This window comes from Myxocyprinus asiaticus, chromosome 21, assembly GCF_019703515.2.
Source record: "Myxocyprinus asiaticus isolate MX2 ecotype Aquarium Trade chromosome 21, UBuf_Myxa_2, whole genome shotgun sequence".
Classification (NCBI taxonomy): Eukaryota; Metazoa; Chordata; class Actinopteri; order Cypriniformes; family Catostomidae; genus Myxocyprinus; species Myxocyprinus asiaticus.
In genome coordinates this window covers 27933924-27956407 of record NC_059364.1, presented here as the reverse complement: position 1 = coordinate 27956407, position 22484 = coordinate 27933924, and the positions used below count along the sequence as shown (strand labels likewise).

The 22484-nt window shown below is 37.8% G+C and overlaps 1 protein-coding gene across 2 annotated transcripts in view; it reads left to right on the top strand.

Annotated features, from left to right (window-relative positions):
* atrnl1a (attractin-like 1a) overlaps positions 1-22484 on the top strand; it is a 398015-nt gene that overhangs the window by 236013 nt on the left and 139518 nt on the right. Inside the window, exons 26-27 of one of the 2 annotated variants that reach the window (XR_007892410.1) lie at positions 12965-13026; positions 14656-14706. Coding sequence is in view for 1 of the 2 variants with exons in the window: in XM_051648603.1 (XP_051504563.1) it covers positions 12965-13026 (62 nt within the window). In the remaining variant the exon portion in view is untranslated. The remainder of the gene's footprint in view (positions 1-12964; positions 13027-14655; positions 14707-22484) is intronic. The other variant, XM_051648603.1, reaches the window with a different exon arrangement.

Here is a 22484-nt window from a genome sequence, read left to right as displayed (position 1 = left end):
ATTGCCATTCAGAAGAGGGGTAGAGGAATTGTTTTAATTTATTGTCAATAATTGGAATATGACAAAGCAAATCCTTTTTGTTTACTGTACATAATCGTCATGCATGAGTGAATTAAATAAGCACAAAGAAAACCCTTAACACCCCTCAACATAGAGTAAGTGGCAATATCATCTTAGTCACTCAAACTACAATTCACTTTTTAATGGGAGGGGATGGATGTCCATCCAGAAGAAATAAGCACTGATCCTATAAATCAGAAAACAAAGCGGAAGATACAGTTCTGCTGTTTAATATCTACTTGGTTATATGTGCCTCTTACAACAACAACAACAAAATAATTGATTCCACTTACCTGGCATACTTAGACAAATCCAGTGATGAGTTCTTCCTTAAACAGCCCGGTAATTTGTATTCAAGAAGAAAGATGCCTCCCAATTTGGGTTCTGTCAGAGTATGTACTGCATTTGATGAAGGACTTACTTCTTGGCCGTTAAAAAAGTATGTTATTTAGGTATTCCCGGACATCTTGTGATCTGAATTTATTACATAGTAACATCCATGCAAATAATTTAGTCTGGTTTTGTTAAACAAGTACAATTGAAGCACAAGGAACATCTTTTATTGTATATATAGCACTTACAGTTGAAAATGGCCTGACTCCCAGTTCTCTACCGTTTTGTTGTTGTTGTTGTTGTTTTATTAATTGTTTGGAATTGTTTGAATAGAAAGTGTCCAGTTGATGCACACTTCATAATCGCTATTTTATGAATACTGAGGATTCAGACATTAATCATTTGACATACTGCTTTTGGCATACTATATAGTGAGAAAAAAGGCATATTCATATGCTATGCATCCTATCTCCCAGAACTACATGAAGCCAGCCAATCAGATTTGAGTTTGCCAGATTAAGAAATTACTTGCCAGTTTGTGTAATATGCATCAGACGGTCAAAAAGTGGACTCTGTATGATCTGTGGAAGTGCTGTCTGAGGTGGAGACTATGATGCCCCTATCTTGCATCCTGAATACTTGATTATTTTCTTACTTTTTTTATAGTATTGCAAGGATTATTTCAAAGGGATCTATTAATTAAAGTTAATCAGTTTAATGCAGTGGTTCAGCTTATCCCCATTGTTAATAATGTTCCTCTTTAACAACACTTCTCTGTGCAATGATTATCCTCTTCAATCCCACGGTGGGCAGCACTAGCTCTGCTGATTGGTCGGCTTTCCATGCTGCATGGCCTCAATGGCTGCCGTGGCCCCTCTGGAACATGGAATGGAGAATGATTTGATTTTCTCTGCACACAGAAGTCACTTATTTTCCCCAGTGCAGTGGATATCATTAAATAGAATGCCTTTGGTAATCTAATTTCTGACAGACAGTGTGCGGTCTACCTCAGCCTCTGTCCATCTCAGACATCTGAATAAGTCTCTTTGGATAAAGGGAAAATTGGAAATGTTAACCAAAAACACAGTGGTGCCATATCTTTTGATAGCTTTACCACAGCAGAATCACTTTAATAGGGGTGAAACAGGATAGGTAAAGCTAAGTGCTCAGTGTTCCAGAATACAAGAAGGCCATGACACCAGAGATTACTTCATATGCTGTGTCCAAAATTGCTCACTCGTTGACTCTGTTCCCTCTAATACTGTGAACCGAAGAGTTAAACAGCTCAATGTATTTAATCTTACATGTACATTAGATTGGAAAATTATAAAATAAAATTAAAATAATAACTATATAACTATAAAATTTTGCTTTGTCTTATTTTTGGTTTCATGGATATGATACAGCAGTTTTTGCTTGTGTGTCATGTTTAATATAGCCTATTTGTTCATAGTTATTAAAATAAGAAACAACAAAATGTAATATACATATTTAAAAAAAAATATATCACTATAAATCTGAATGCATTATGGGTATGAAAGAGTGAACTATGTAGAGAGTGAAATCATTCTCTAAGAATTTAGAAAGTAGTACAAAATTTATGACACCTCATATAGTGCAGTATATAGGGAATAGGGTGCAATTTAGGATACAGCTATAAACACTCTATTTATAATTTATTTTATAATTTATTTCTTTGACAAAGTAATATTGCTGTCAACTTGGAAAATCATAATAACTCAATTTCCAAAAAAATGCACACTGCTTATATTATTTCATAGCCATTTAAGCCACATTGGCTATTGAATCTGTATAAGTAAGTATTGTCCGGACCTTTGCTGGGAGGAAATATTTGGAGACTGGTCCTCCTGGAACTCCAGCTATATATCCCTGAGCTAGAGATTACTGAAAGTGTAATCTGTATGTTATTAAATTTTATATTATTCATCAGGCAATCTACAGAACGGGTGTATTCTAGGATTATTTTAAAGTTCCTGATAAATACAATTTACTATTAAATACTTATTAATGTTCTTATATGTAAATTCAGCCTTATTCTATTTTCAATTTAAATTTATTTTTAAACAAACTTGTACTGTTCTCAAGTGTGCATGAAATTATGCAAAAAAAAAAAAAAAACAAACAAACAAAAAAATAAAACTACTTTCAAATTCCAATCCAGACAGTGAGAAACAAAATTAACTTTTTGCTCCAGCAGCAGTGTCAATACAATTTAGTATAAATGTCTGTATGTGCATAGATCACCAAAACCTGACATCGTGCAAAGTATTCAAAGTATATGTATATCCTCCGTTTGTATGATTTAACATGTCATACAAGTTTAAAATTAGTTTATTCTGCCTCAGATAATATAGGTAATCCACATATCTGCATGTGGAATTTCTGACTGATTATAAATATGGTGCTCATTTGAATATTGTAGGTGTGCATAATATTTAACTAATATCTCACTGCAGTAATTCGATTCTGTCATGAATGTTAATGCACCATCTGTACAACTACTGATCTCTCTATCTCTCTTTCTCTCTCGCTCACTCTCTTTCTGTGGCCGAGTTCAGAATGGCATATTACCATATAACAGATATGACAGAAGCAGTAAGAGTAGTATGGGTAGCGTGCCATTCTGAGAGTGAGATTTAAAATTAAAATTAGACAATATAGAAAATAGTACTGTGAAGTAAATAAAGAAATAAAGGAAATGAAGGACAAAATAAAGGAAGGGACAAAAAAAATGTTTGAATAAATACAATGAATGTAGTTCCAAAATATGGTTCAAAGTATTCAATAACACAAAGAGTAATAACTTGAGTAATACATTTTGAGTAATAAAAAGCTCTTCAGTGTCAGATCGCTGCAGATGGTCTCTTCCTTCTGAACCACACCTTCAATAGTGCCATCATGCTTGCGCTGTATCAAGTTACACCTAATGATCTGTAAATATTAGGACTCTTAAAGGGATAGTCCAAAAAAAATGAAAATTCTGTCATCATTTACCCACTCTTATATTGTTCCAAATCCATAAGACTCCTACGGAAAAGAGACACTGCCTGCTGTACTATATGCACTGTCTCTGACAAGCAAGAAAGGAACAGTGAACAAAAGTCAATCAATTTAAAAGTGTGGATTTTTGGTTTGTTTTTTGTCTCTTTTTCTACCCTATCTCATGAAAAGTCTTACATAATTTACGAGTTGGCTATTTTGTATGGTCTCGCGCGATGTTGTTCGCATAAACTCGAACGACTTTCTCACATGCAAATTCCCGGATGTCTAATGTGGAAGTAAGTGTGAATTCCGCACACGAGGCTTAAGGACATACTTATTAATATTATGCCCTAACCTATACCCCTTATCTAAACTTAACCAATCAGTAGAGTGTGTAAACATGATAGGAAGCTGTTGTGTGTGACAGAAGCAAGTAATTGTCGCGTATTTGATGGAAACGATGTCCAGCGACGTCATTGGCTGTAGTGAAAGTCGTAGGAATTCAAACCTTTGCATGATATCATACAAATTAGCCAAATTTAGAAAAGTTGTACGAATCCTGACTATTTCACCGTGAGAGTGTGTTGCTCTTTTTCCATTCACTGCAAGTAGTTACAGTCGTAGTTACTATGGAGGTGGAGAATTATCTTAATTGATGCACATAGTCTACAATTAGTAATCACCACTGAGGGGCAGTGGTGGCTCAGCAGCTAAGGCTCTGGGTTACTGATCAGACATGTTGTTCTGGGTACATGCGTGAACATGCCATTGTCAGCGCTCTCAGAGCGGTTCACGTTAGAAGCTGCTAGGTTCAGGTCAGTAGGACTTTGGGTTTGTAATTTATGAAAAAATATATATAGGCCTTCCGAACTTGTTTCACTCACACACTCAGATACGCGCAAACGGATGAGTTAGGGGCCGTTCACACCAAATGTATTTTTGTGTGCGTCTGCTCTGTTTTTTCATTGTTTTCCTATGTAAATGCGCTCGATGAAAGTCCTTGACTTCTGCACCACGTCTTGCTGTTTCTTCAGTATCTCACGCAGTGACCGGCACATTTTTAGACACTGTTTGAAGTTAATAAGAACTTCAGATTTCAAAAACGCATGTCGAGACACCTGCGTTGTGATTCATTCATTGCACTGCGTCTAGATTGTTTTTAGCGCAGGTGTCACGAAGATTTAACGTTCAGGTTGCAAAGAGGTGACTGTTACAGTGTTTAACATTATTCCAGATTGTTCTGCACCAAGCAAAGTTTCAGCACTTGATAAACAGCATTGTTTAGAGTGCTGATGGTCCGCCATGCCTTGTGTGTTTACTGTTACTGTTACGAATGTTGCCTACAATGCTTACATAAAATACAGCCTTTTGCAACATGGTGAACAATACACTGCAGTGTCAGAATATAAGCTCCAGGTGAAAGTAAAGTAAATAAGACAGGAATATAATAATAATATGTAAAACAAATCCTCAAAGTAATAATAATAATACTGCATCATGTTAAAATAAATATTGTAATTGATGGGTTATAATATTAATAAATACCAACTAAATTCCAAAATGTTACTGGGTGAAGTAGTGCACACTGATATATATAAAAAAAAAGTGATTTGTAAAAATATATGTAGGTAAATATTGCTTTTTTTGGAAAACTTGCATTCATTATATTCAACTAGATTTTTATTTCATTAAACATTTTGAATGTACAGCTTATAGGATGAATTTAAAATTATGATTTAAAATCAATTTTATGTAATTTGTTAAGCAAAAATTTTCTAAATGGGGCCCCGGCTTGGTCGGTTGCTTGGGTCCTCAGAAATCGTAAACCTGCCCCTGCCTACTACCTCTATTCACCTAAGCTGGGCGACGAATCGAATATTCCAAATATATTCACAATAGCCCCTTCCACACATTCAAACAGGTAAATTACAGGAAAATTGTTGGGTTGCCTTTACTTGTAAATGTACAAATACTGTCTCTGATTTAAACTTCAGTAGAAAAAAATGGCATCAGAGTTGTTAAGTTTGATTCATCTCTGTAAATCAGTTCAAGTTACCCTTTTCAGTGAGTTCATTTAAAACTTTGATTTGATCATTTGTTTGCATCATCACTTAGACATTTTAATTGAAGTCCCTCTGCAGCATTTTTTCCATTCATTGAAATGTTTTAGTAAACAAAAAATATATATATATATATATATATGTGTGTAGTTAAAATTGCTCTTTATAAGTATGTATGGGTATGTTGGTGCAAATAAAATAAATTATTAAATATCATTCTTGTGTTCATTTAGTGAACATTTTAATTAGTGTGAAAAAATACCTTAATTAATTTTATTAAATGTGTACTGTATATTATTGCATTAAATATTTAAGATCTAATGGATAGAATGGCTGTTTGGTTTAATTCTTAAACGTATGTATTCATTTAGCAGACACTTTTATCCAAAGCGACTTACAAAATGAGGAAGGATACAACATAAGAGATTCATCTTAAGGAGCTAGTGGTACGAAATTGCTGCATTACAAAGTTTTAATTACATTAGAAAAGTATTAGCTAAAACCAATTAGTGCAATTATTATTATTATTATTATTATTTGTACATGGTTACGTGCTCATGAAAAAGTTGTGTCTTTAGCAGTATTTTGAAGACAGAGAGGGAGCCTGCTTCACTGATTGAGTTGGGAAGGTCGTTCCACCACAGAGTTACAGTAAAGCTGAAAGTCCGGTAAAGAGATTTGGTGCCTTTTTGTATTGGTACCACATGGCACTGCTCATTTGCAGACCGAAGCCTTCTGGTGGGGATGTAGCTTTGCATGAATTATTTTAGGTAAGCTAGCGCAGACCCAGTGACTGTTCTAAATGCAAGCATCAGAGCCTTGAACTTGATACGTGCAGCAACTGGCAGCCAGTGTAGAGAGACAAAGAGGGGTTCATTGAAAGCCAGCCATGCTGCTGCATTCTGTATCATTTGCAGAGACCTTGTTGCGCATGCTGGAAGGCCAGCTTAAATTCTAGATTTGACAAGAGACTGAACAAGGAGTTGTGTGGCATGATCAGAGAGGAAGGGTTTTATCTTTCTAATGTTGTTGAGAGCAAATCTACATTATCGGGATATTTTTGTGATATGATCTGTGAAATTGAGTTGGTTGTCGATGGTTACCCCTAGGTTTATGACCATTTTGGATGGTGTTATTGTGAACCCAGCTGAACAGTGATGCTGTGCTCAACAGCAAGGTTGGCTGGAAAGACGAGGAGCTTGGTCTTTGCCAGGTTCAGTTGAAGGTGGTGGTCCTTCATCCAGGCCGATATATCTGCCAGGCTGTCACCATGGGGTCGTCAGGCTGAAAAGACAGGTGGAGCTGTGTGTCATCGGCGTAGCAGTGGTAAGAAAATGTCCTGGTTACGTTCATAACCTCCATTCCTTGATGGAGGGAACGAGAATTTGTGTCGATGTAGTGACACTAGGGGTCGCCCTTGGGAGCCCCAAACACCTCTGATCTTTGAGAAAAGGCCGATGGGAATTGGCGAGTGGAATTTGCATGCCACTCCCCTGGACATACGGGTATAAAAGGAGCTGGCTTGCAACCACTCTTTCAGGTTTTGTGCTGAGGAGCTGAGACAAGGTCCCGGCCATTTCAATGGGTAGTTCAGTGTTGTGGCAGGAGGGACACAATGTCTTTTTCCCTCCATCAGGGAACGGATGTTCCGAAAGTAACCAGGATGTTCCCTATCTATCACTCACTCGACGTTGTGTCGATGTAGTGACACTAGGGGACCCTATACAAAATGCCACAACTAGCCAAACTGTGTTACGTGAACTGGCGGTGTGAGATGGGCAGACCATTGTGTGCCTCGTAGCCAGCACACCCGGCCATCACGTAACCTCCCCCAATGCTCTTACGAGTGTCGTACAGTCCCCTGCACCTCGGGGACAAGTCGACTGCCCAAAAAATGGGGACCGGCTGCCCCAGCCGTGGGGGGCCATATAGCGTCCACGTCGGGGGGGGGGGGGGTGTCACTCCCAAGGGGAAGACACCGCAGAGACCACACCCTGCCCGAGGGGAAGGAAATTGTGTGGAAATACATCACATGGTCTTACCTAGACTTGTCGGCAGTGTCTCATGTGGAGAAGTCCCCGTGGTAGGTGCTACCCAGGGGGGAAGAGCTCTACAACATGGCGACCGGTGGCAGAGGGGTCTCTGCACAAGGAAGATGCGGGTTCACCAACGGGGGAACCGTCTCGCGGAAGATACATCACACGGACAACCAGCGCATGTGGAGCACCTACCCCAGTACAGGGCCAAGTTAGCACACATACTGAGTTTCTCCGCAAACTCGTCTGCCACAGGGCAAAGGAGGAAGGACATCCAGGGTCCACGACTTCGTGAACACGACTGGGGGTAAAAAGCACACGTCTTCGCCTCCTGGAGGGGAAAGGCGCTATACGCAAGTGATACACCTGGCCAGCTGTCCCACAACTTACCTGCTCATACCTGACAACACACGGGACGAGACCAGCTCAACCCGGAGATTGTAGAACCTCGCGAAGGTATTGGGTGTTGCCCAGCCCACTGCTCTGCAGATGTCTGCTAAAGAGGTGCTATTGGTCAGAGCCCAGGAGGCCGCCACATTCCTAGTAGAGTGTGCTCATAGCCCCAAGGGGGGTGGCACGTCCTGGGCGTGATATGCCAAAGCGATGGTGTCAATGACCCATCCGGAGCGCCATGCCTGCCATAAAGGTGCGGTGCCTCGACAGTGTTGCCGAATAGGCCAACCTGGGAGATGGGGGCATCAAGGAATCGTACTTTGTCAGCCTCCTTCATCTCGGCCAGGTTGAGCCAAAGGTGGCACTCCTGGACCACCAGGGTGGACATCGCCTGCCCGAGAGACCGCTCCATGTCCTTCGTTGCCCGGAGGGTGAGATCGGTCGCCGAGCGCAGCTCCTGCATCAATCCCGGGTCAGAACTACCCTTGTGCAGTTCTCTCAGTGCCTTGGCTTGGTTCACTTGCAGGAAAGCCATGGCGTGCAGGGTGGAGGCGACCTTTCCAGCAGCACCTTAGGCCTTAGTCGCCAGTGACGACGTAAGCAGACGGTTCTGCCAGGTGCCGGTATTTTGCGGGCACAAGTGTACTGCAACCGCTTTATCCACCTGGGGAATCGCCGAGTAACCCTGACAACCCCACCGTCGAGGGTACTGAGAGCGGAGGAGCCCATAAATCGGGTCTGGGCAGTGAAAGGTGCCTGGTACAATCTCGTGAGCTCATCATACACCTCCGGGAAGAAAGGAGCCAGGGTGGGGCGCGGCTGTGAGTGGCGCTCTGAGCCCAGGAACCAATCGTCGAGCCGCGAGAGTTCCACTTCAGCCTGACGCTCGCAGCCGCCCAGGCAAGCATGGCTGCCAGCTCCGTTGAGTCCTCAGTGTCAGACTGGACGAGCCCGCTCTCCGATGCTGCGATCGAAAGCTCGTCCACTTTGCGAGCACAGAATGAGATCGCGAACTCACCGTGAGATGAGCCAGCAGTCTCATCCCAGAACTCGACCAGGGCAAACAAGCGTGCTGGGGGATGGGAGGTCCAAAGGGGGGTTTCCCAGCGGAGAAGCTCCATTTGAGGTCCACAAATCGCCCCCAGTGCTAACCGACGCGGCCTCAAACCCGTAGGTAGAAGGACCGCGGTAGGGAGCCGCTGGGGTGGCTTTCCCTCTGAGGAAGGAAAGCCACGACCGCAATGTTGCCATGGTCATGTTCTCGCAGTGAGGACATGACCCATCCATGAACGCCGTCTCCACGTGGGCAGCGCCCAAGCATGTGAGACAGCGATCGTGGCCGTCGGAAGTGGAGAGATAACGACCGCAACCAGGAATTAAACACAAACGGAAAGACATCTTTAAAAAGACACTTTCTGTGAGTGCCACTCTTTTAGAAGGGAAATATACTCTTTTAGAGGAAGAATATACTCTTTTAGGATGCTGAAGCACCCAGGGGTGTTCTCTGCACTCCACCGGTGCAAGAGGGGGAGAAGCCGCTGTAATGCGCTGTAAATCCAACAGCTTTTCGAGGTGATGGATTGGCAGAGTAATTCAGCTCGCTGAACACAACCGTTCAGCTCCGAAGAGAAAATCTGAATGAGTGGTTGCAAGCCAGCTCCTTTTATACCCGTATGTCCGGGGGAGTGGCCTGCAAATTCCACTTGCCAATTCCCACTGGCCTTTTCTCAAAGATCAGAGATGTTTGGGGCTCCCAAGGGTGACCCCTAGTGTCACTACATTGACACAATGTCGAGTGAGTGACAGATATGGAAACTGTGTTCCTGATTGATGGGTCCCAGTAATGTTTTATATATAGAGAAGAAAAGTGAAAATCTTGAAAGACCTACCTGAGAGATAGGATTTAACCAGACAAGCACAGTTCCTATGATGCCCAGAGTAGAAAGGGTGGAAAGGAGGATCTGATGGTTGACTGTGTCAAATGCTGCAGATAGGTCTGGCAGAAAGAGGACGGATGATCTGGATCTTGTCTCATGGATTCATTGACATACAGTAGGGCAGTCTAGGTGGAATTTCCACTTTTGAAGCCTGACTGATAGTCGTCTAGCAGCTTGTTCTGTGAGAGAAAGGCAGAGATCTGATTGAAAACAACCCTTTTGTGTATTTTTGCCAAGTATACTGTAGAGATAGATATCAAATATAATTTATTTTTTATTTTATTTATTTTTTTGCACTATATCTCAAATGCAGTATAATGCCATAGCTACTATGAGACCAGATAACACAGGCCTGCAAACCAGAGGTCTGGCACTAACAGAGACGTGTGCTCTTTTATAGACTAACATGCTTCAGCTTTACTGAACTTTGAGCCTAAACTCCTGAGCCTGACCATCAATCAGAGGCTTCAGGTCGTTAAACTTTTCCATAGATATTTAGAATCTACATGGTCAGGGAAAAGGCGAGAGCTTGGAATCTGCCAGCTAGCATACCCATAATGTGCTTTTATGTCCTCAAAGAGCTTTTTAATGGAAGTGGTGAAGTCAGGGTTATTAGCTTAAAGCTGGATTGAAATGGGTAGAAAAATACTGACGATGGGCAAAGACATCATGAGAAACTCAGAGCTTGTTACTGTTTTTATTATTTTAATTGACAAGGAGACAACAAGCCATTAAAAAGCATTCAGCTCTTACAACATACACTACATGCCACTAGGACAGTATAGCAAGGTTGGGCAAAATGCAGAATTTAAGAAGTGGTTCCTGTTCAAATTAATTTATTTGAATTGATTGGAAATGTAAATTCAAATTATAAGTATGCATCATGTTTGCTACCTTAATTCAAATATAGGAATTTAATTGTAATTTAAAAGGCATTTTCAATTCAGTTCTCATTTCCTGTCATGTAGCCAATGAGCAGCTCTCATTCTCACTGTTAAAGATTGGAATGTATTCCCAAATGGTGGTTGTCTCAATTTGTGTGGGTACTGTTCTGAGTACAGTAAAAGGCTGAAGTTAGAGGTAGGGTAGGAGTAGAAAGCATTTCAGTAAAGTGAAGTGAAGGTACCAGCCCAAGCCACTAGATCGCTCCACTAATGGCCAGTCCCTCTTTCAAGAGAAATCCACTTTTCTCAACACTTTCTTTCTCTCATGCACTTTCACTGCAAAAAGCAAATGCCAGTAAATCACTTATGGGCTGACCAGCCACCTTACTTCCACCTATGCACACACACACATGCTTCTCTCCATCTGTCATAATGCTTCTTTCATCCTTCCAGAAATAAAAGCACATTTATGACGATTTGAAATGTCTAAAAGATGTATTAGTCACACTTTGCACCCGGGCACCCACATGAACACATCCTCTGTTTTTGCCTCCTGTGCAGCGCATGACAGAGAGCATCGCAATGTGACTTCTGACTGTGTGTGTGCACCCGCATGTGTGTGTGTAATTGCCTCTGTATATTCCTTGCTCTGTATTTGCAGTTGATAATAGTGTGTCCCCCAAGACAAAAAAAAAAAAAAAAACGCAAAACTCATTCAAACTAAGCAAACACATTTTGTCCCCTGAACTTTTAAAGTGTGCCTCTTGAAAAATAAATCAAACTGATAACATCTGACATTTACAAATCAATCATAAAATGACATTTTCTTTTATCAGATGGTCGATTTTTAGATGGAGATAGAGTGCAAATTAAGATTTAGATAGGTATAGTTGGGAGAATTATGTATTGGATTCTCATAAGCAATCGATGTGAGTGCCTTCAGATATTAAAAAGGCAAATCATTCGTTCATGTAGCTAAACTAATCAGATAATGGACAGGAGCATATGATCTTATTTCTGGGGCTGGCTGCAACAGCTGAGAAATCAAGCACATTTTATATAACCAACCGTTGTGATTGTACACCTTACATAATGGAGGACAGGGAGAGATCTTAATCTACTGGACAACAGTGATTTCAAATGCTGTCTAGTTCTGAATTAGCACAGCTTACGTAATGCAATTAATTAGCCATCCCAGGCATTCCGCAGTGGCTTTTGGGCCCTTTTATTCACTTTTGGTAATTTTTGGAAATGTGTTCGCTAACTTTTTTCTCTTTGTTCTTTGTATTTATTTTAGTTTTAATAGAGTGTTTACTTTGAGTAGGATAGCAGTTTCAATGTTGTACTTGTACTAACAATGTTCTAATCATAGTTGCTTAACATTTTAGTAATTAATTTTAGTGAATAACAATTTTACTGTTGTTTAATTAGTTTACTTTTAATTACTTTTCAGTATGTGAAAGATAGCAGATGATGTGATTATACCAAGCTTCTACCTTGGTGTAAATACTTTTCATTTTTGGGGCCTTGCAGTAGAAGTAAAATGTTTTGAGAGTGAATATCTAATATCCTGAAATGAAAACCTGAGTTATTATGTATGGGAAAATTTACACTGCTTTTTTTTAAAAACCTTGCCAAGTTTTAGAAAACCAATATGTCATGAATTTGTAGTAACACTAATCACATGCCAAAAAGGGATAATTTTGATTAGAAACATTTATTATGTTCAGGAGTACAGTCCTGAACAAATTCAAGCTAAATTATTTCAACAACTTAAACAATTATTTAAATTAAATTAAATGATTTTATTTATTTATTTTATTATTATTATTATTATTATTATTATTATTATTATTATTCTTTTAGAAAGCTTTAAAACATGTTTTAACAGTATTTTTATGACACCTGTATTTTATGACACCTAGACCAGTACGCATAGTCATTTGAATTTTTCTATATATTTTAAGCCATTTGTTGATTTGTTTTAAACATTTATTGAATTGACATGGCCCATGTCTCAGTTCAAATAAGTTTTTTGTATTTTTTAATTATAACTAAGATGAAGCTTAATTAACATTTTAGGAGGCATTCGTGCAAAAGTCCAGATCATTTTTAAGAGATTCACAGTCAATTTTTAACAAAAATATATGTCCCATTATAGAAGTATTTTGATATCCTTCACTGCTGGTTTTGCATGATATTTCGTGTGAGTAGTAATAATGTGATTAGTTAATACTTTTCTTATTTTTTTCTAACAGATATCCTTCTCTCAGCACAGCAGCATCATGGACCTGGTGCAGTTCTTTGTCACATTTTTTAGGTATGCACTCTTCATTCTTAGTATTTCTGTAAATTAACAAATCCATTTGAACAAATCCAACTTTTTAGATCAAGATTTTTATTTTAATAATTTCTTACTTTTTTTTTTTGTTTGTTTTTTGGGTCCCATATGCATGCATATTGCCATTATTTGAATCCTAAAATTTTCTTTTTGATTATCTGAGAATTTGCTGCTGAAGATGCAAGGATGCATTAACCTCACTTTCATGAACCCATTAATGAAGGTAGCTGATGAATAAGCAGAACAGATCTAATTGTGTTGGCTGTGTTTAGGCCAGGCATTGCATGCATGTCATGTTGTGCTCTTAGGCTGTTTCACATTTGGCACGAATACTTGGTCCAATATCCTTTACACATTGTATTTTTTTGGCTCTGATCAGCAGTATGTTTGTGTCATCTATGTGCAAGCTATGTGAATATTGGCGGCAGCTGTCCATCACTGTATAGGTAATAATGTGGAAGAAGAAGGAGCTGGCTTCACTTTTTTATATGAATGTTTGAGCACCTTTGATTTTGCTACAGAAATGTAACACAGAAGAGGGCATTTACTTCTGTCTGGTGCAGATACATTGCAAGAGATGTGAAGACTGAGCAGCTCACTCGAAGCAGTTTCTGTGGAGATTAGCAGCAATGAAAAATTTATTATAGTATAATAGGCGGCAAATTATATATCAACAGTTCCACAAGTAAGGTCCGAATGCTTTCATACTGGTTGCAAACCCCAAGTACCATACACCAGGCACCCTATTTTCCAGCAGAACTGCACTCAAGTTCAAAGATCAGCTCTCACACCAACCAGTCTAACCAAAGTATGATGTCAAACAGACTTTGGTCTACACCCACTCTTAGATTTGCCAAACCCGAGAGGCTTTTTGTGGCTTCGGCTAACCTTTGAGCCACTTTTGAGTATGGAAGCCACTCTCAACAACTCCATTTGCTAATGTAGAGTATACTACTGTCAGAGCATACTGTGATAGAGGTAGTACTTCTACATTAAAGAAAATGCACATCACCTCATACTTCAAGTCTGCATACTATATGATGTTACCCATTTAATGGGAAATACAGTAATATTCTCAGATAAAACATATGGAAGTCCATATTCAAAGTTTCTCACATAGACGAATGACAAAGACTGTAGTTAACAAGGACTGCAGAATGCACAGATCTTACTTCTGATCTTACTAGTTTTTTAATTTTTAAATATAAAATACCAAAGGTGAACAATTTTGCAGCATTACTCTATTACTTATGCATTACTAAATAGGCCATAACCATATGTATATTTCTGTAGCTGATTGAAATTAAGACATTGCATGTCATAAATAGTGCATTATTTTTTTACCATTTAAGTGCTATAGTTGTTGTACATCTAGACAGTCAAATTACAGAGCTGAGTGACCACAGTTGTGTTTAAAGTGCCTCAAAATGAAGCAAAATAATTGGATGCCACCTACCAAGTAGAAATAATAACACTCCACCTGCTATGCACAAACATTGAGGCTCGTGTTAGGCTGTCAGTCTCTTCTGTGTTGTTTTCTGAGGGATTTTCAGGGCTATCAAGGCAACATAAATGTCATATAACATCATGCCAAACTTTACATTTCAGTTGGCTTATCATTAAGGAACATAATTACACGATGAAAACCTTAAAATAGAGGTAAGCTTGTATGCATTTATCTTGCTGTTTTTTATAATACACATATTTTAATTTATGTTATTATTTTATTATTTGATACACAGCTTTATGTATTAATAATGGACTTTGCTAAAAAATGCATTGTAACATCATAACTTTAACATCATCCATTTATCTTATATGCATAAGTGTGTTCCCATGTATGTGTGCAATAATTTTGTTTCAAGTTGATATGATTGTGTGTGTTTGTGTGTGAGCATGTATGCTCTGACATTCGCAAAGGCTGAGGTCATGACAACACAAATGTAATGTTTACTATTCAGATTTTTGCCTACATTGGAAACAGTAGAGTATTATCCAGTATGCATAGTGAATACACCTCTTTTGTTTTGCAATTGTGTGTGCATGGGAGTGTGTTGATAGATATAAAAGTTGAAGCTAGATGCCATAGGGCATGGTTGTTTGGTGTGCATTTAGTCCTCTGCAGGCGAGGGATGTGTCAGATGTAATTCATCATGGCATTTGAGGGAGATTGGTGCAAATACTTTGTACCCTTCCCCTTTTATATCTCTCTATCTCTTTTTCCTCACTCCCCCTTTCATATCTTCAGGCTGTCCATTCACATTCTGGTTCTCTGTCAAAAGTAACTTGTAGTTCAAACCAAGTGCCTGAAAAGGCAAGGTTTGGTCAAAATGCCCTATCATTTTACAAACCCAAAACAGTCACTAAGACATATCCCCATATGTGTAAAGCATGGATGAATAATCATACTGGTTTATAAATGCCTCTATAGCAGTAAACAGCAGTGATTTGGAGCATTGTCACTGAAGGCCCCTTGCTTCTTCTGTGCTCTGTTTTTGGCTTGAATGACAGACTATTTCTGTACTCCAAAAGAATCTGTAGCTGTACAATGAATGGAAAATTATTATCTCCAATATATCTAAATCAAATGCCTAATCTACTGTACGTGTTACAGCTCTTTTTTGTCTGAAACTCTGGAAAAGTTTTTGTGAACTGTCAAATGTCTTTATATATATATATATATATATATATATATATATATACACACTACTGGTCAAAATTTTTGAAACACTTGACTGAAATGTTTCTCATGATCTTAAAAATCTTTTGATCTGAAGGCGTATGCTTAAATGTTTGATATTAGTTTAGTAGACAAAAATATAATTGTGCCACCATATTCATTTATTTCATTATAAAACTAAAATTTAATTAAAAAAATAAATAAATTATAACAAAAAAAAAAAAAAAGTTTTTGAAATTGATGACTTGGACCAAATAATAAAGAAAAGCAGCCAATAAGTGCCCAGCATATAGATGGAAACTCCTTCAATACTGTTTAAAAAGCATCCCAGGGTGATACCTCAAGAAGTTGGTTGAGAAAATGTCAAGAGTACATGTCTGCAAATTCTAGGCAAAGGGTGACTACTTTGAAGATGCTAAAATATAACACAATTTGGATTTATTTTGGATTTTGTTTAGTCACAACATAATTCCCATAGTTCCATTTATGTTATTCCATAGTTTTGATGACTTTACTATTATCCTAAAATGTGAAAAAATAAAAAATAAAATAATAATATTAATAATAATAATATAAAGAATGAGTAAGTGTTTCAAAACTTTTGACGGTAGTGTGTGTGTGTGTGTGTGTGTGTGTGTGTGTGTATATATATATATATATATATATATATATATATATATATATATATATATATATATATATAAATTTCTTTAATGTTTAAATTAGATTTTTTTTTTTTTAGGTCAATGTGAAAGATCACTCGCAACACATTTTACCTCTACAATCTGATATATTTCTGAGTGAAACAGGATATTAAACAAGAGAAAATGTAGGACTGGACTTGATTTTATACATCAGGAATTGAAAGGATCGTGAAAAGTGGGTGTTTCATACCAAAATGGAGCCAGGTGGTTGGAGGAGCTGGAAAGTTATTCGATTTAGATTAAAGTTTACGAAGACAAACACATTTTCTTTAGAATAAGACCAGGATTTAAGAACATAAAGAGGGTCATATTGATTTCATATTGACTTTTAAACACACTAATCAACTTCGTTTATCAGCTATGCTAAACTCACAGAATGAAACATTTATGATATTTTGTTCTCATATTAAAGACAAAAAAAAAAAAAAAATCTGTTATCTGTTTATAAAACACCTGAAACAGCTAGTCTTCAATGTACTTGACAATTACACACAGGTGTGTTAAACTAATCTCTGTAGGAAGATAGATTACCTGGAGCTGGAAGAGCACTGCTTATGTATAGTGTCAGGTGTCAGATACTGAGTGAAATGGAATAAAGTTTGTATATTAGTAAAACACTGTAGTCGTTGGTCTAAATATCCACATATTAGAGGACGTTAATCTTACAAAAGCAAATGTCATTAATTAATAACATCTGTCAGATTGTTCAGTGGTAGCAACATCTTACTTTTCTTTTCTTTTCTTAACACCTTTTTATCCCCTTCAATTTATTTCCTCTGAAAAATGTTCTGTGTCTGGATGTCACAGTAACTGTGTCACTCTGGCTCCCTAACCTGATTGGCTGTCAGGATGATGGATATGCCACCACACATTAGAAAGATAAAAAGGTACACAAGCACTTATCTGAGAAGTGCTAAAGAAAGTGGAGCTCAAGTTGGCCTGGTAAACTAGTTCCAAAGATTATAACCAACGATATTCCAATTAGCCTTATTCTGCTTTCACAATTTATACTTTTGTTTGGATTTTATTTGGTCATAAAACTTGTTATGGTGAAATAATACAATTATTATAATAAAGTTAGTTGTGCTTTTTTTTTCCAAACTGTGTGGTTTTGTGCATTTGGTTAGCATATTACCTCCAGCTCTTAACGCAATCTTAATTAGAAGTGCAGGTCTCAAAATCTTCCTAGAATTACAAAACACCCTACCTGAGAGACTGTGGGATGCAGCCTAAAGCAAGAAGATGTTTTGTTTCTCCCTTTCTAATTTATCTTGCTTTGATAAAGTTGATGAGCTTTTTAATCAGATTGTAAACTCTGGACTACTGTCTTTTATGGTAGTCTCATAGGGTGTTTAGCTAAATGTCTGAACTGCTCTCTTCCATACAATGAAAGTGGATGGGGAACAGGATTGTCAAGCTCCTAAAAGGACAAAAAGCACCATTAAAATCATCATTAAAGTAGTTTATGCGACTTGTGCTCTATTTTATTTATTTTATTATTATTATTTTTTTCAATTCTTTTAAACCCACAGGATAGCTTTGTGTGAGGAACAGACTGAAATTTATGTTTTATTCACTGAAAAGTATGCCTTTAAAATATTGCTCAATAGCCATAGACACCGTTCACTTTCACTGTATGGAAAAGAGCAGCTTAGACATTATGCTCTAAATAGCTCCTTTTGTGTTTCACAGAAGAAAGTAAGTCATACAGGTTTGGAAATGACATGAGGGTGAGTAAATGATGACCGAACTGTGGGTGAACTATTCATTTAATAGTGTTTATACTGATTGAAGGAATATTTTACTCAAAATGTTAATTCTGTCATCATTTATTCACTCTCATGTCATTCTTTTTTCTTCTGTGGGACACAAGATATTTTAAAGAATGTCGCGATTTTTTCCATAAAAAAGCAGTTGTGAGTGTACATCAGTAACATCAAACGTGACCAAACCAATGAGAATTGATGTTATTGATGTTATTGACGTATTGACATATTTAAATTGGGCTCTGTATGTGAGAGTTAATAACAACTTAAATTTCGGTCTGTTCATCACATAAAGTGATCGTATGCCTTCTTGACCCAGTTTACATCTGGTATTAAGATGCTTTACGGGTGATTCGATCAAAAGTGGTCAGCACTAAATCTAAATGGGGTCTAAAATGTTTTGTGATTGGATCACAAAAATCACATACAGAGGTTGTCAAAAACGCATGTGACCACATCGCATTTGAGGTGTAAATGCTTATCCGTCCTGAATGCATTCTGGACAGCAGTGTAGCATCACCCCTCACCTGTCAATCAATCACTGTGCTACAACAAGTGTTTTACATTTTGTCAGTTACGTGCTCCTTTAAAGGAAAAAAATGTCAGATTGGAAAATTTGAAAAAGCAGATACACACACAAGCACTATAACTTCACGTCTTCTTCAGTGTGTCTGATATCAACATGCAGTGACACAAATGAGAAGCACACACATTTGAAGCTCCGCTAACACAGGTACTACACTAAATTAATGGATAATTTTTCTCTTAATGTTGTTTTTGTGCTTAAATTAAATTTCAACTACATCTAAGAGAAACAGCGCGATGGTTTTGTTTGCGCTTTCTTTGTCTTTTCTGACTTTTTTGCAGTTAATTATCATGAGGCACATAGTGATTGATGTAAGTTGTCAGAGACTCCAGAGACCCTCCCCTCAAAATCCGAACACAAGTGGTCACCTAAGACGTATTTCAGGGGTCGGCAGTCTTTTTGACATGGAGTGCCATTTTTTATTTTCCTGGTCAATGGCTTTTTTATTTATATTACTTACACATGCATTCCATTCTACATCATGATGTAATCTTTCCTCATGATCACGCAGTGTGTTTTCATCAGCTGAATGGGAGGCTTAACACTATTAAAGTGTGTCGAGACTTGTGCTGTGCATGCAAGCCATTCGGCTATCACAAGCGATCAACTATTTAGCCCTTTTCGGTGAATCGCATCTGCAAAATCCTAAAACGTTATTCCCAAACAGGGCATTAAATATTTGGGTATTTTATTTCGAGCAAATTTGTTATTTCCAGCAAAAATTAGTTAATTTTGACTCCTTAATAAAAAAGTTTTCAAGCGATGTGGACAGGTTGGCCTCATTACATTTATCGTTGATTGGGAAGGTTAATGTCATTAAAATGAATTGTATTCCAAAATTCAACTACCTGCTACAGTCACTCCCTACAAATGTCCCCCTCTGTTATTTCAAGCAATTTGATAGCATAGTGAAGTCCTTCATTTGGAATGGAAACGTCTCAGATTACATTTCAGTAAGATGCATAGGCTGATTAATAAAGCTGCGGTAGGCCCACCCAAGATTTTTTTTTATTATTATGCATTCGTCTCAGACATCTGGCTCATTGGTCGCTTCCACCTGAGAGAGCACCTCCCTGGTTTTGTATTGAACAGGAAGTTGTTGCCCCTATTTCACTATTGAAAAGCCTTTCTATCAAACTAATCTGAGAAGTTAAGTTACACCCCGTTATCTCACATTTACACTCGGTATGGACAAAAGTGTCCAGAGTGTCTAAATCTTTCCTCAAGCTTATGGCTTAACCCCAAATTATGTATTAATAAGTCCCCTTTTTGCTGGTCAGAGTGGACTGTGAGGGGGGTTACTACACTCGGTGACCTATATGAGAGTAGAGAGTTTTGAGATCCTTTGAAAATCTGGTTCAACATTTTGGGATTCCCAGATCTCAGTTCTTTAGATATTTACAGCTGCGACACCTCCTCTGTACTATTTTTGGGAGTAGCATACACCCCCCTAAAGCGCCAGATACTCTGGGAGTGGTGATTACTGCTTTTGGAAAAGGTCATGAGGCATCAGTGTATTACTCCCTGCTAATTCAGAGTCTGGGGGATGGAGCTTCAACCTCTCTCAAGAGATTATGGGAGAAAGATTTAAACTTGGTATTTGAGGAGGGAGAGTGGGCTAGGATTCTAACAAACATCAAGTCTGCATCTAGAGATGCAAGGGTGCGCCTTATGCAATTCAAGATTTTACATCGATTTTATTGGACCCCCCTCTAGATTGTATAGGCTTGGTCTTAAATACACACCCACCTGCTGGTGATGCCAATCAGAGGATGGAGACATAACCCATGTCTTTTGGGGGGTGTTAAGATCCAGGAGTTTTGGTTGAAGGTTCAGAGTCTTGTATGTGATGTATTGGGCACTCGGCTTTCATTTTGCCCCAGACTCTGTATTTTGGGCAATGGGGCGGTCATCGATGTTGAGAATAAGCACATAAAAGGTTGGGTCATAACTAGTGTCAAGATTGCCAGGCAGGTTCTTTTAAGGGGTTGGAGGTCGGCTGGAGCACCCTCATTTCATGAGTGGTGCACAGAGATGGGGAGCGTGGCAACCTTTGAAGAAGGGTCATTTAGAAGGCTAGGAAAATTTAATTTGTTTATAGGAGAAATGGGGCGGATACCTGACATTACTTGATGTGTAATTATTATTATTATATTTTTTATTTTATATACACTACCGTTCAAAAGTTTGGGGTCACTTTCCTGAAAAGTTTCTCATGATCTTAAAAACATTTTGATCTGAAGGCGTATGCTTAAATGTTTGAAATTAGTTTTGTAGACAAAAATATAATTGTGCCAACATATTAATATATTTAATTACCATAATAAAATTTTATTTAAAAAAAAAGTTTTTGAAATGGATGACTTGGACTGAATAATTAAAAAAAGCAGCCACTAAGTGTCCAGCATATAGATGGGAACTCCTTCAATACTGTTTAAAAAGCATCCCAGGGTGATACCTCAAGAAGCTGGTTGAGGCAATGTCAAGAGTACATTTCTGCAAAATCTAGGCAAAGGGTGGCCACTTTGAAGATGCTAAAATATAACATAGTTTTGATTTATTTTGGATTTTGTTTAGTCACAACATAATTCCCATATTTCCATTTCTATTATTCCATAGTTGTGATGACTTTACTATTATTCTAAAATGTGAAAAATAATAATAATAAAGAATGAGTAAGTGACCCAAAACTTTTGAACAGTAGTGTATATATCTTTTTTAATCTTTTTATTTTTATGTGTGTCTATAATCATGTGTATATAATTTTATGTAACCACAGGGATGTTTGTTGGGGGTCAGGGCAAGGTTGGGGATTGGGAGGGGCAGTTGTGGAGTTTAAATGTTTGAATGATTCCACACACACACACACACACACACACACACACACACACACACACATATATATATATATGTATTTTTTTGCTCTTGTATATATGTTTTGTAGGAATCAATAAAAAAAAATTAAAAAAAATTAATTACAAAAAAGGTGTCATGGCTGACTGTGTATAGTGAATTTCGACAATGGCATCTGTAATTAAAAACTAATGATTTTGAGTGATGCTGCATCCACGCCGCTAGGTGTCACTGTAGTTCCAAGATTAAGCAAATGCAAAAGTTACTGAATGCACCTTTAAGCAACCAGGTGTAAACAGTGATGTTTACATCTGGTAAACGTCGCCTGACCACATGTGATTGGATCACCCAAACAGGAGTAAACGGGGTCTATAACACTTTTGAGTGCTTTTTTAAAGCTTTAAAGTGAGTCACTATAAACTGCTATTACATGGAAATCAGCGATGGTAATATTCTTTAATATATCTCCTTGAGTTCCACAGAAGAAGGTCATATGGATTTGAAACAACTTAAGGGTGAGTAAATTCTAACAGTATTTTCATTTTTGGGTGAACTATCCTTTTTAGTAGAAAAAGTAATCAAAAATATTAAACACATTAAACATGGGTTATATACAGTATGTGCACAGTTTTTGTGTATAGTTTTACAACTTCCCTTAGTAAACTCTGAGCAAAGTCTTTACTTAAGAACAGATAGGTGGTTTGCTACAGTCCCTCATTAGCTTCAAAAAGTCCTTTTGAATAAATTTTCTTTAAAGAGGGATATTTTTATTCATTATTTATTTATTTATTTTGGCAGCCTCTGCTCTACTAAATGAGCAAGAAAAACGGTAACAATTAAAGACTGCT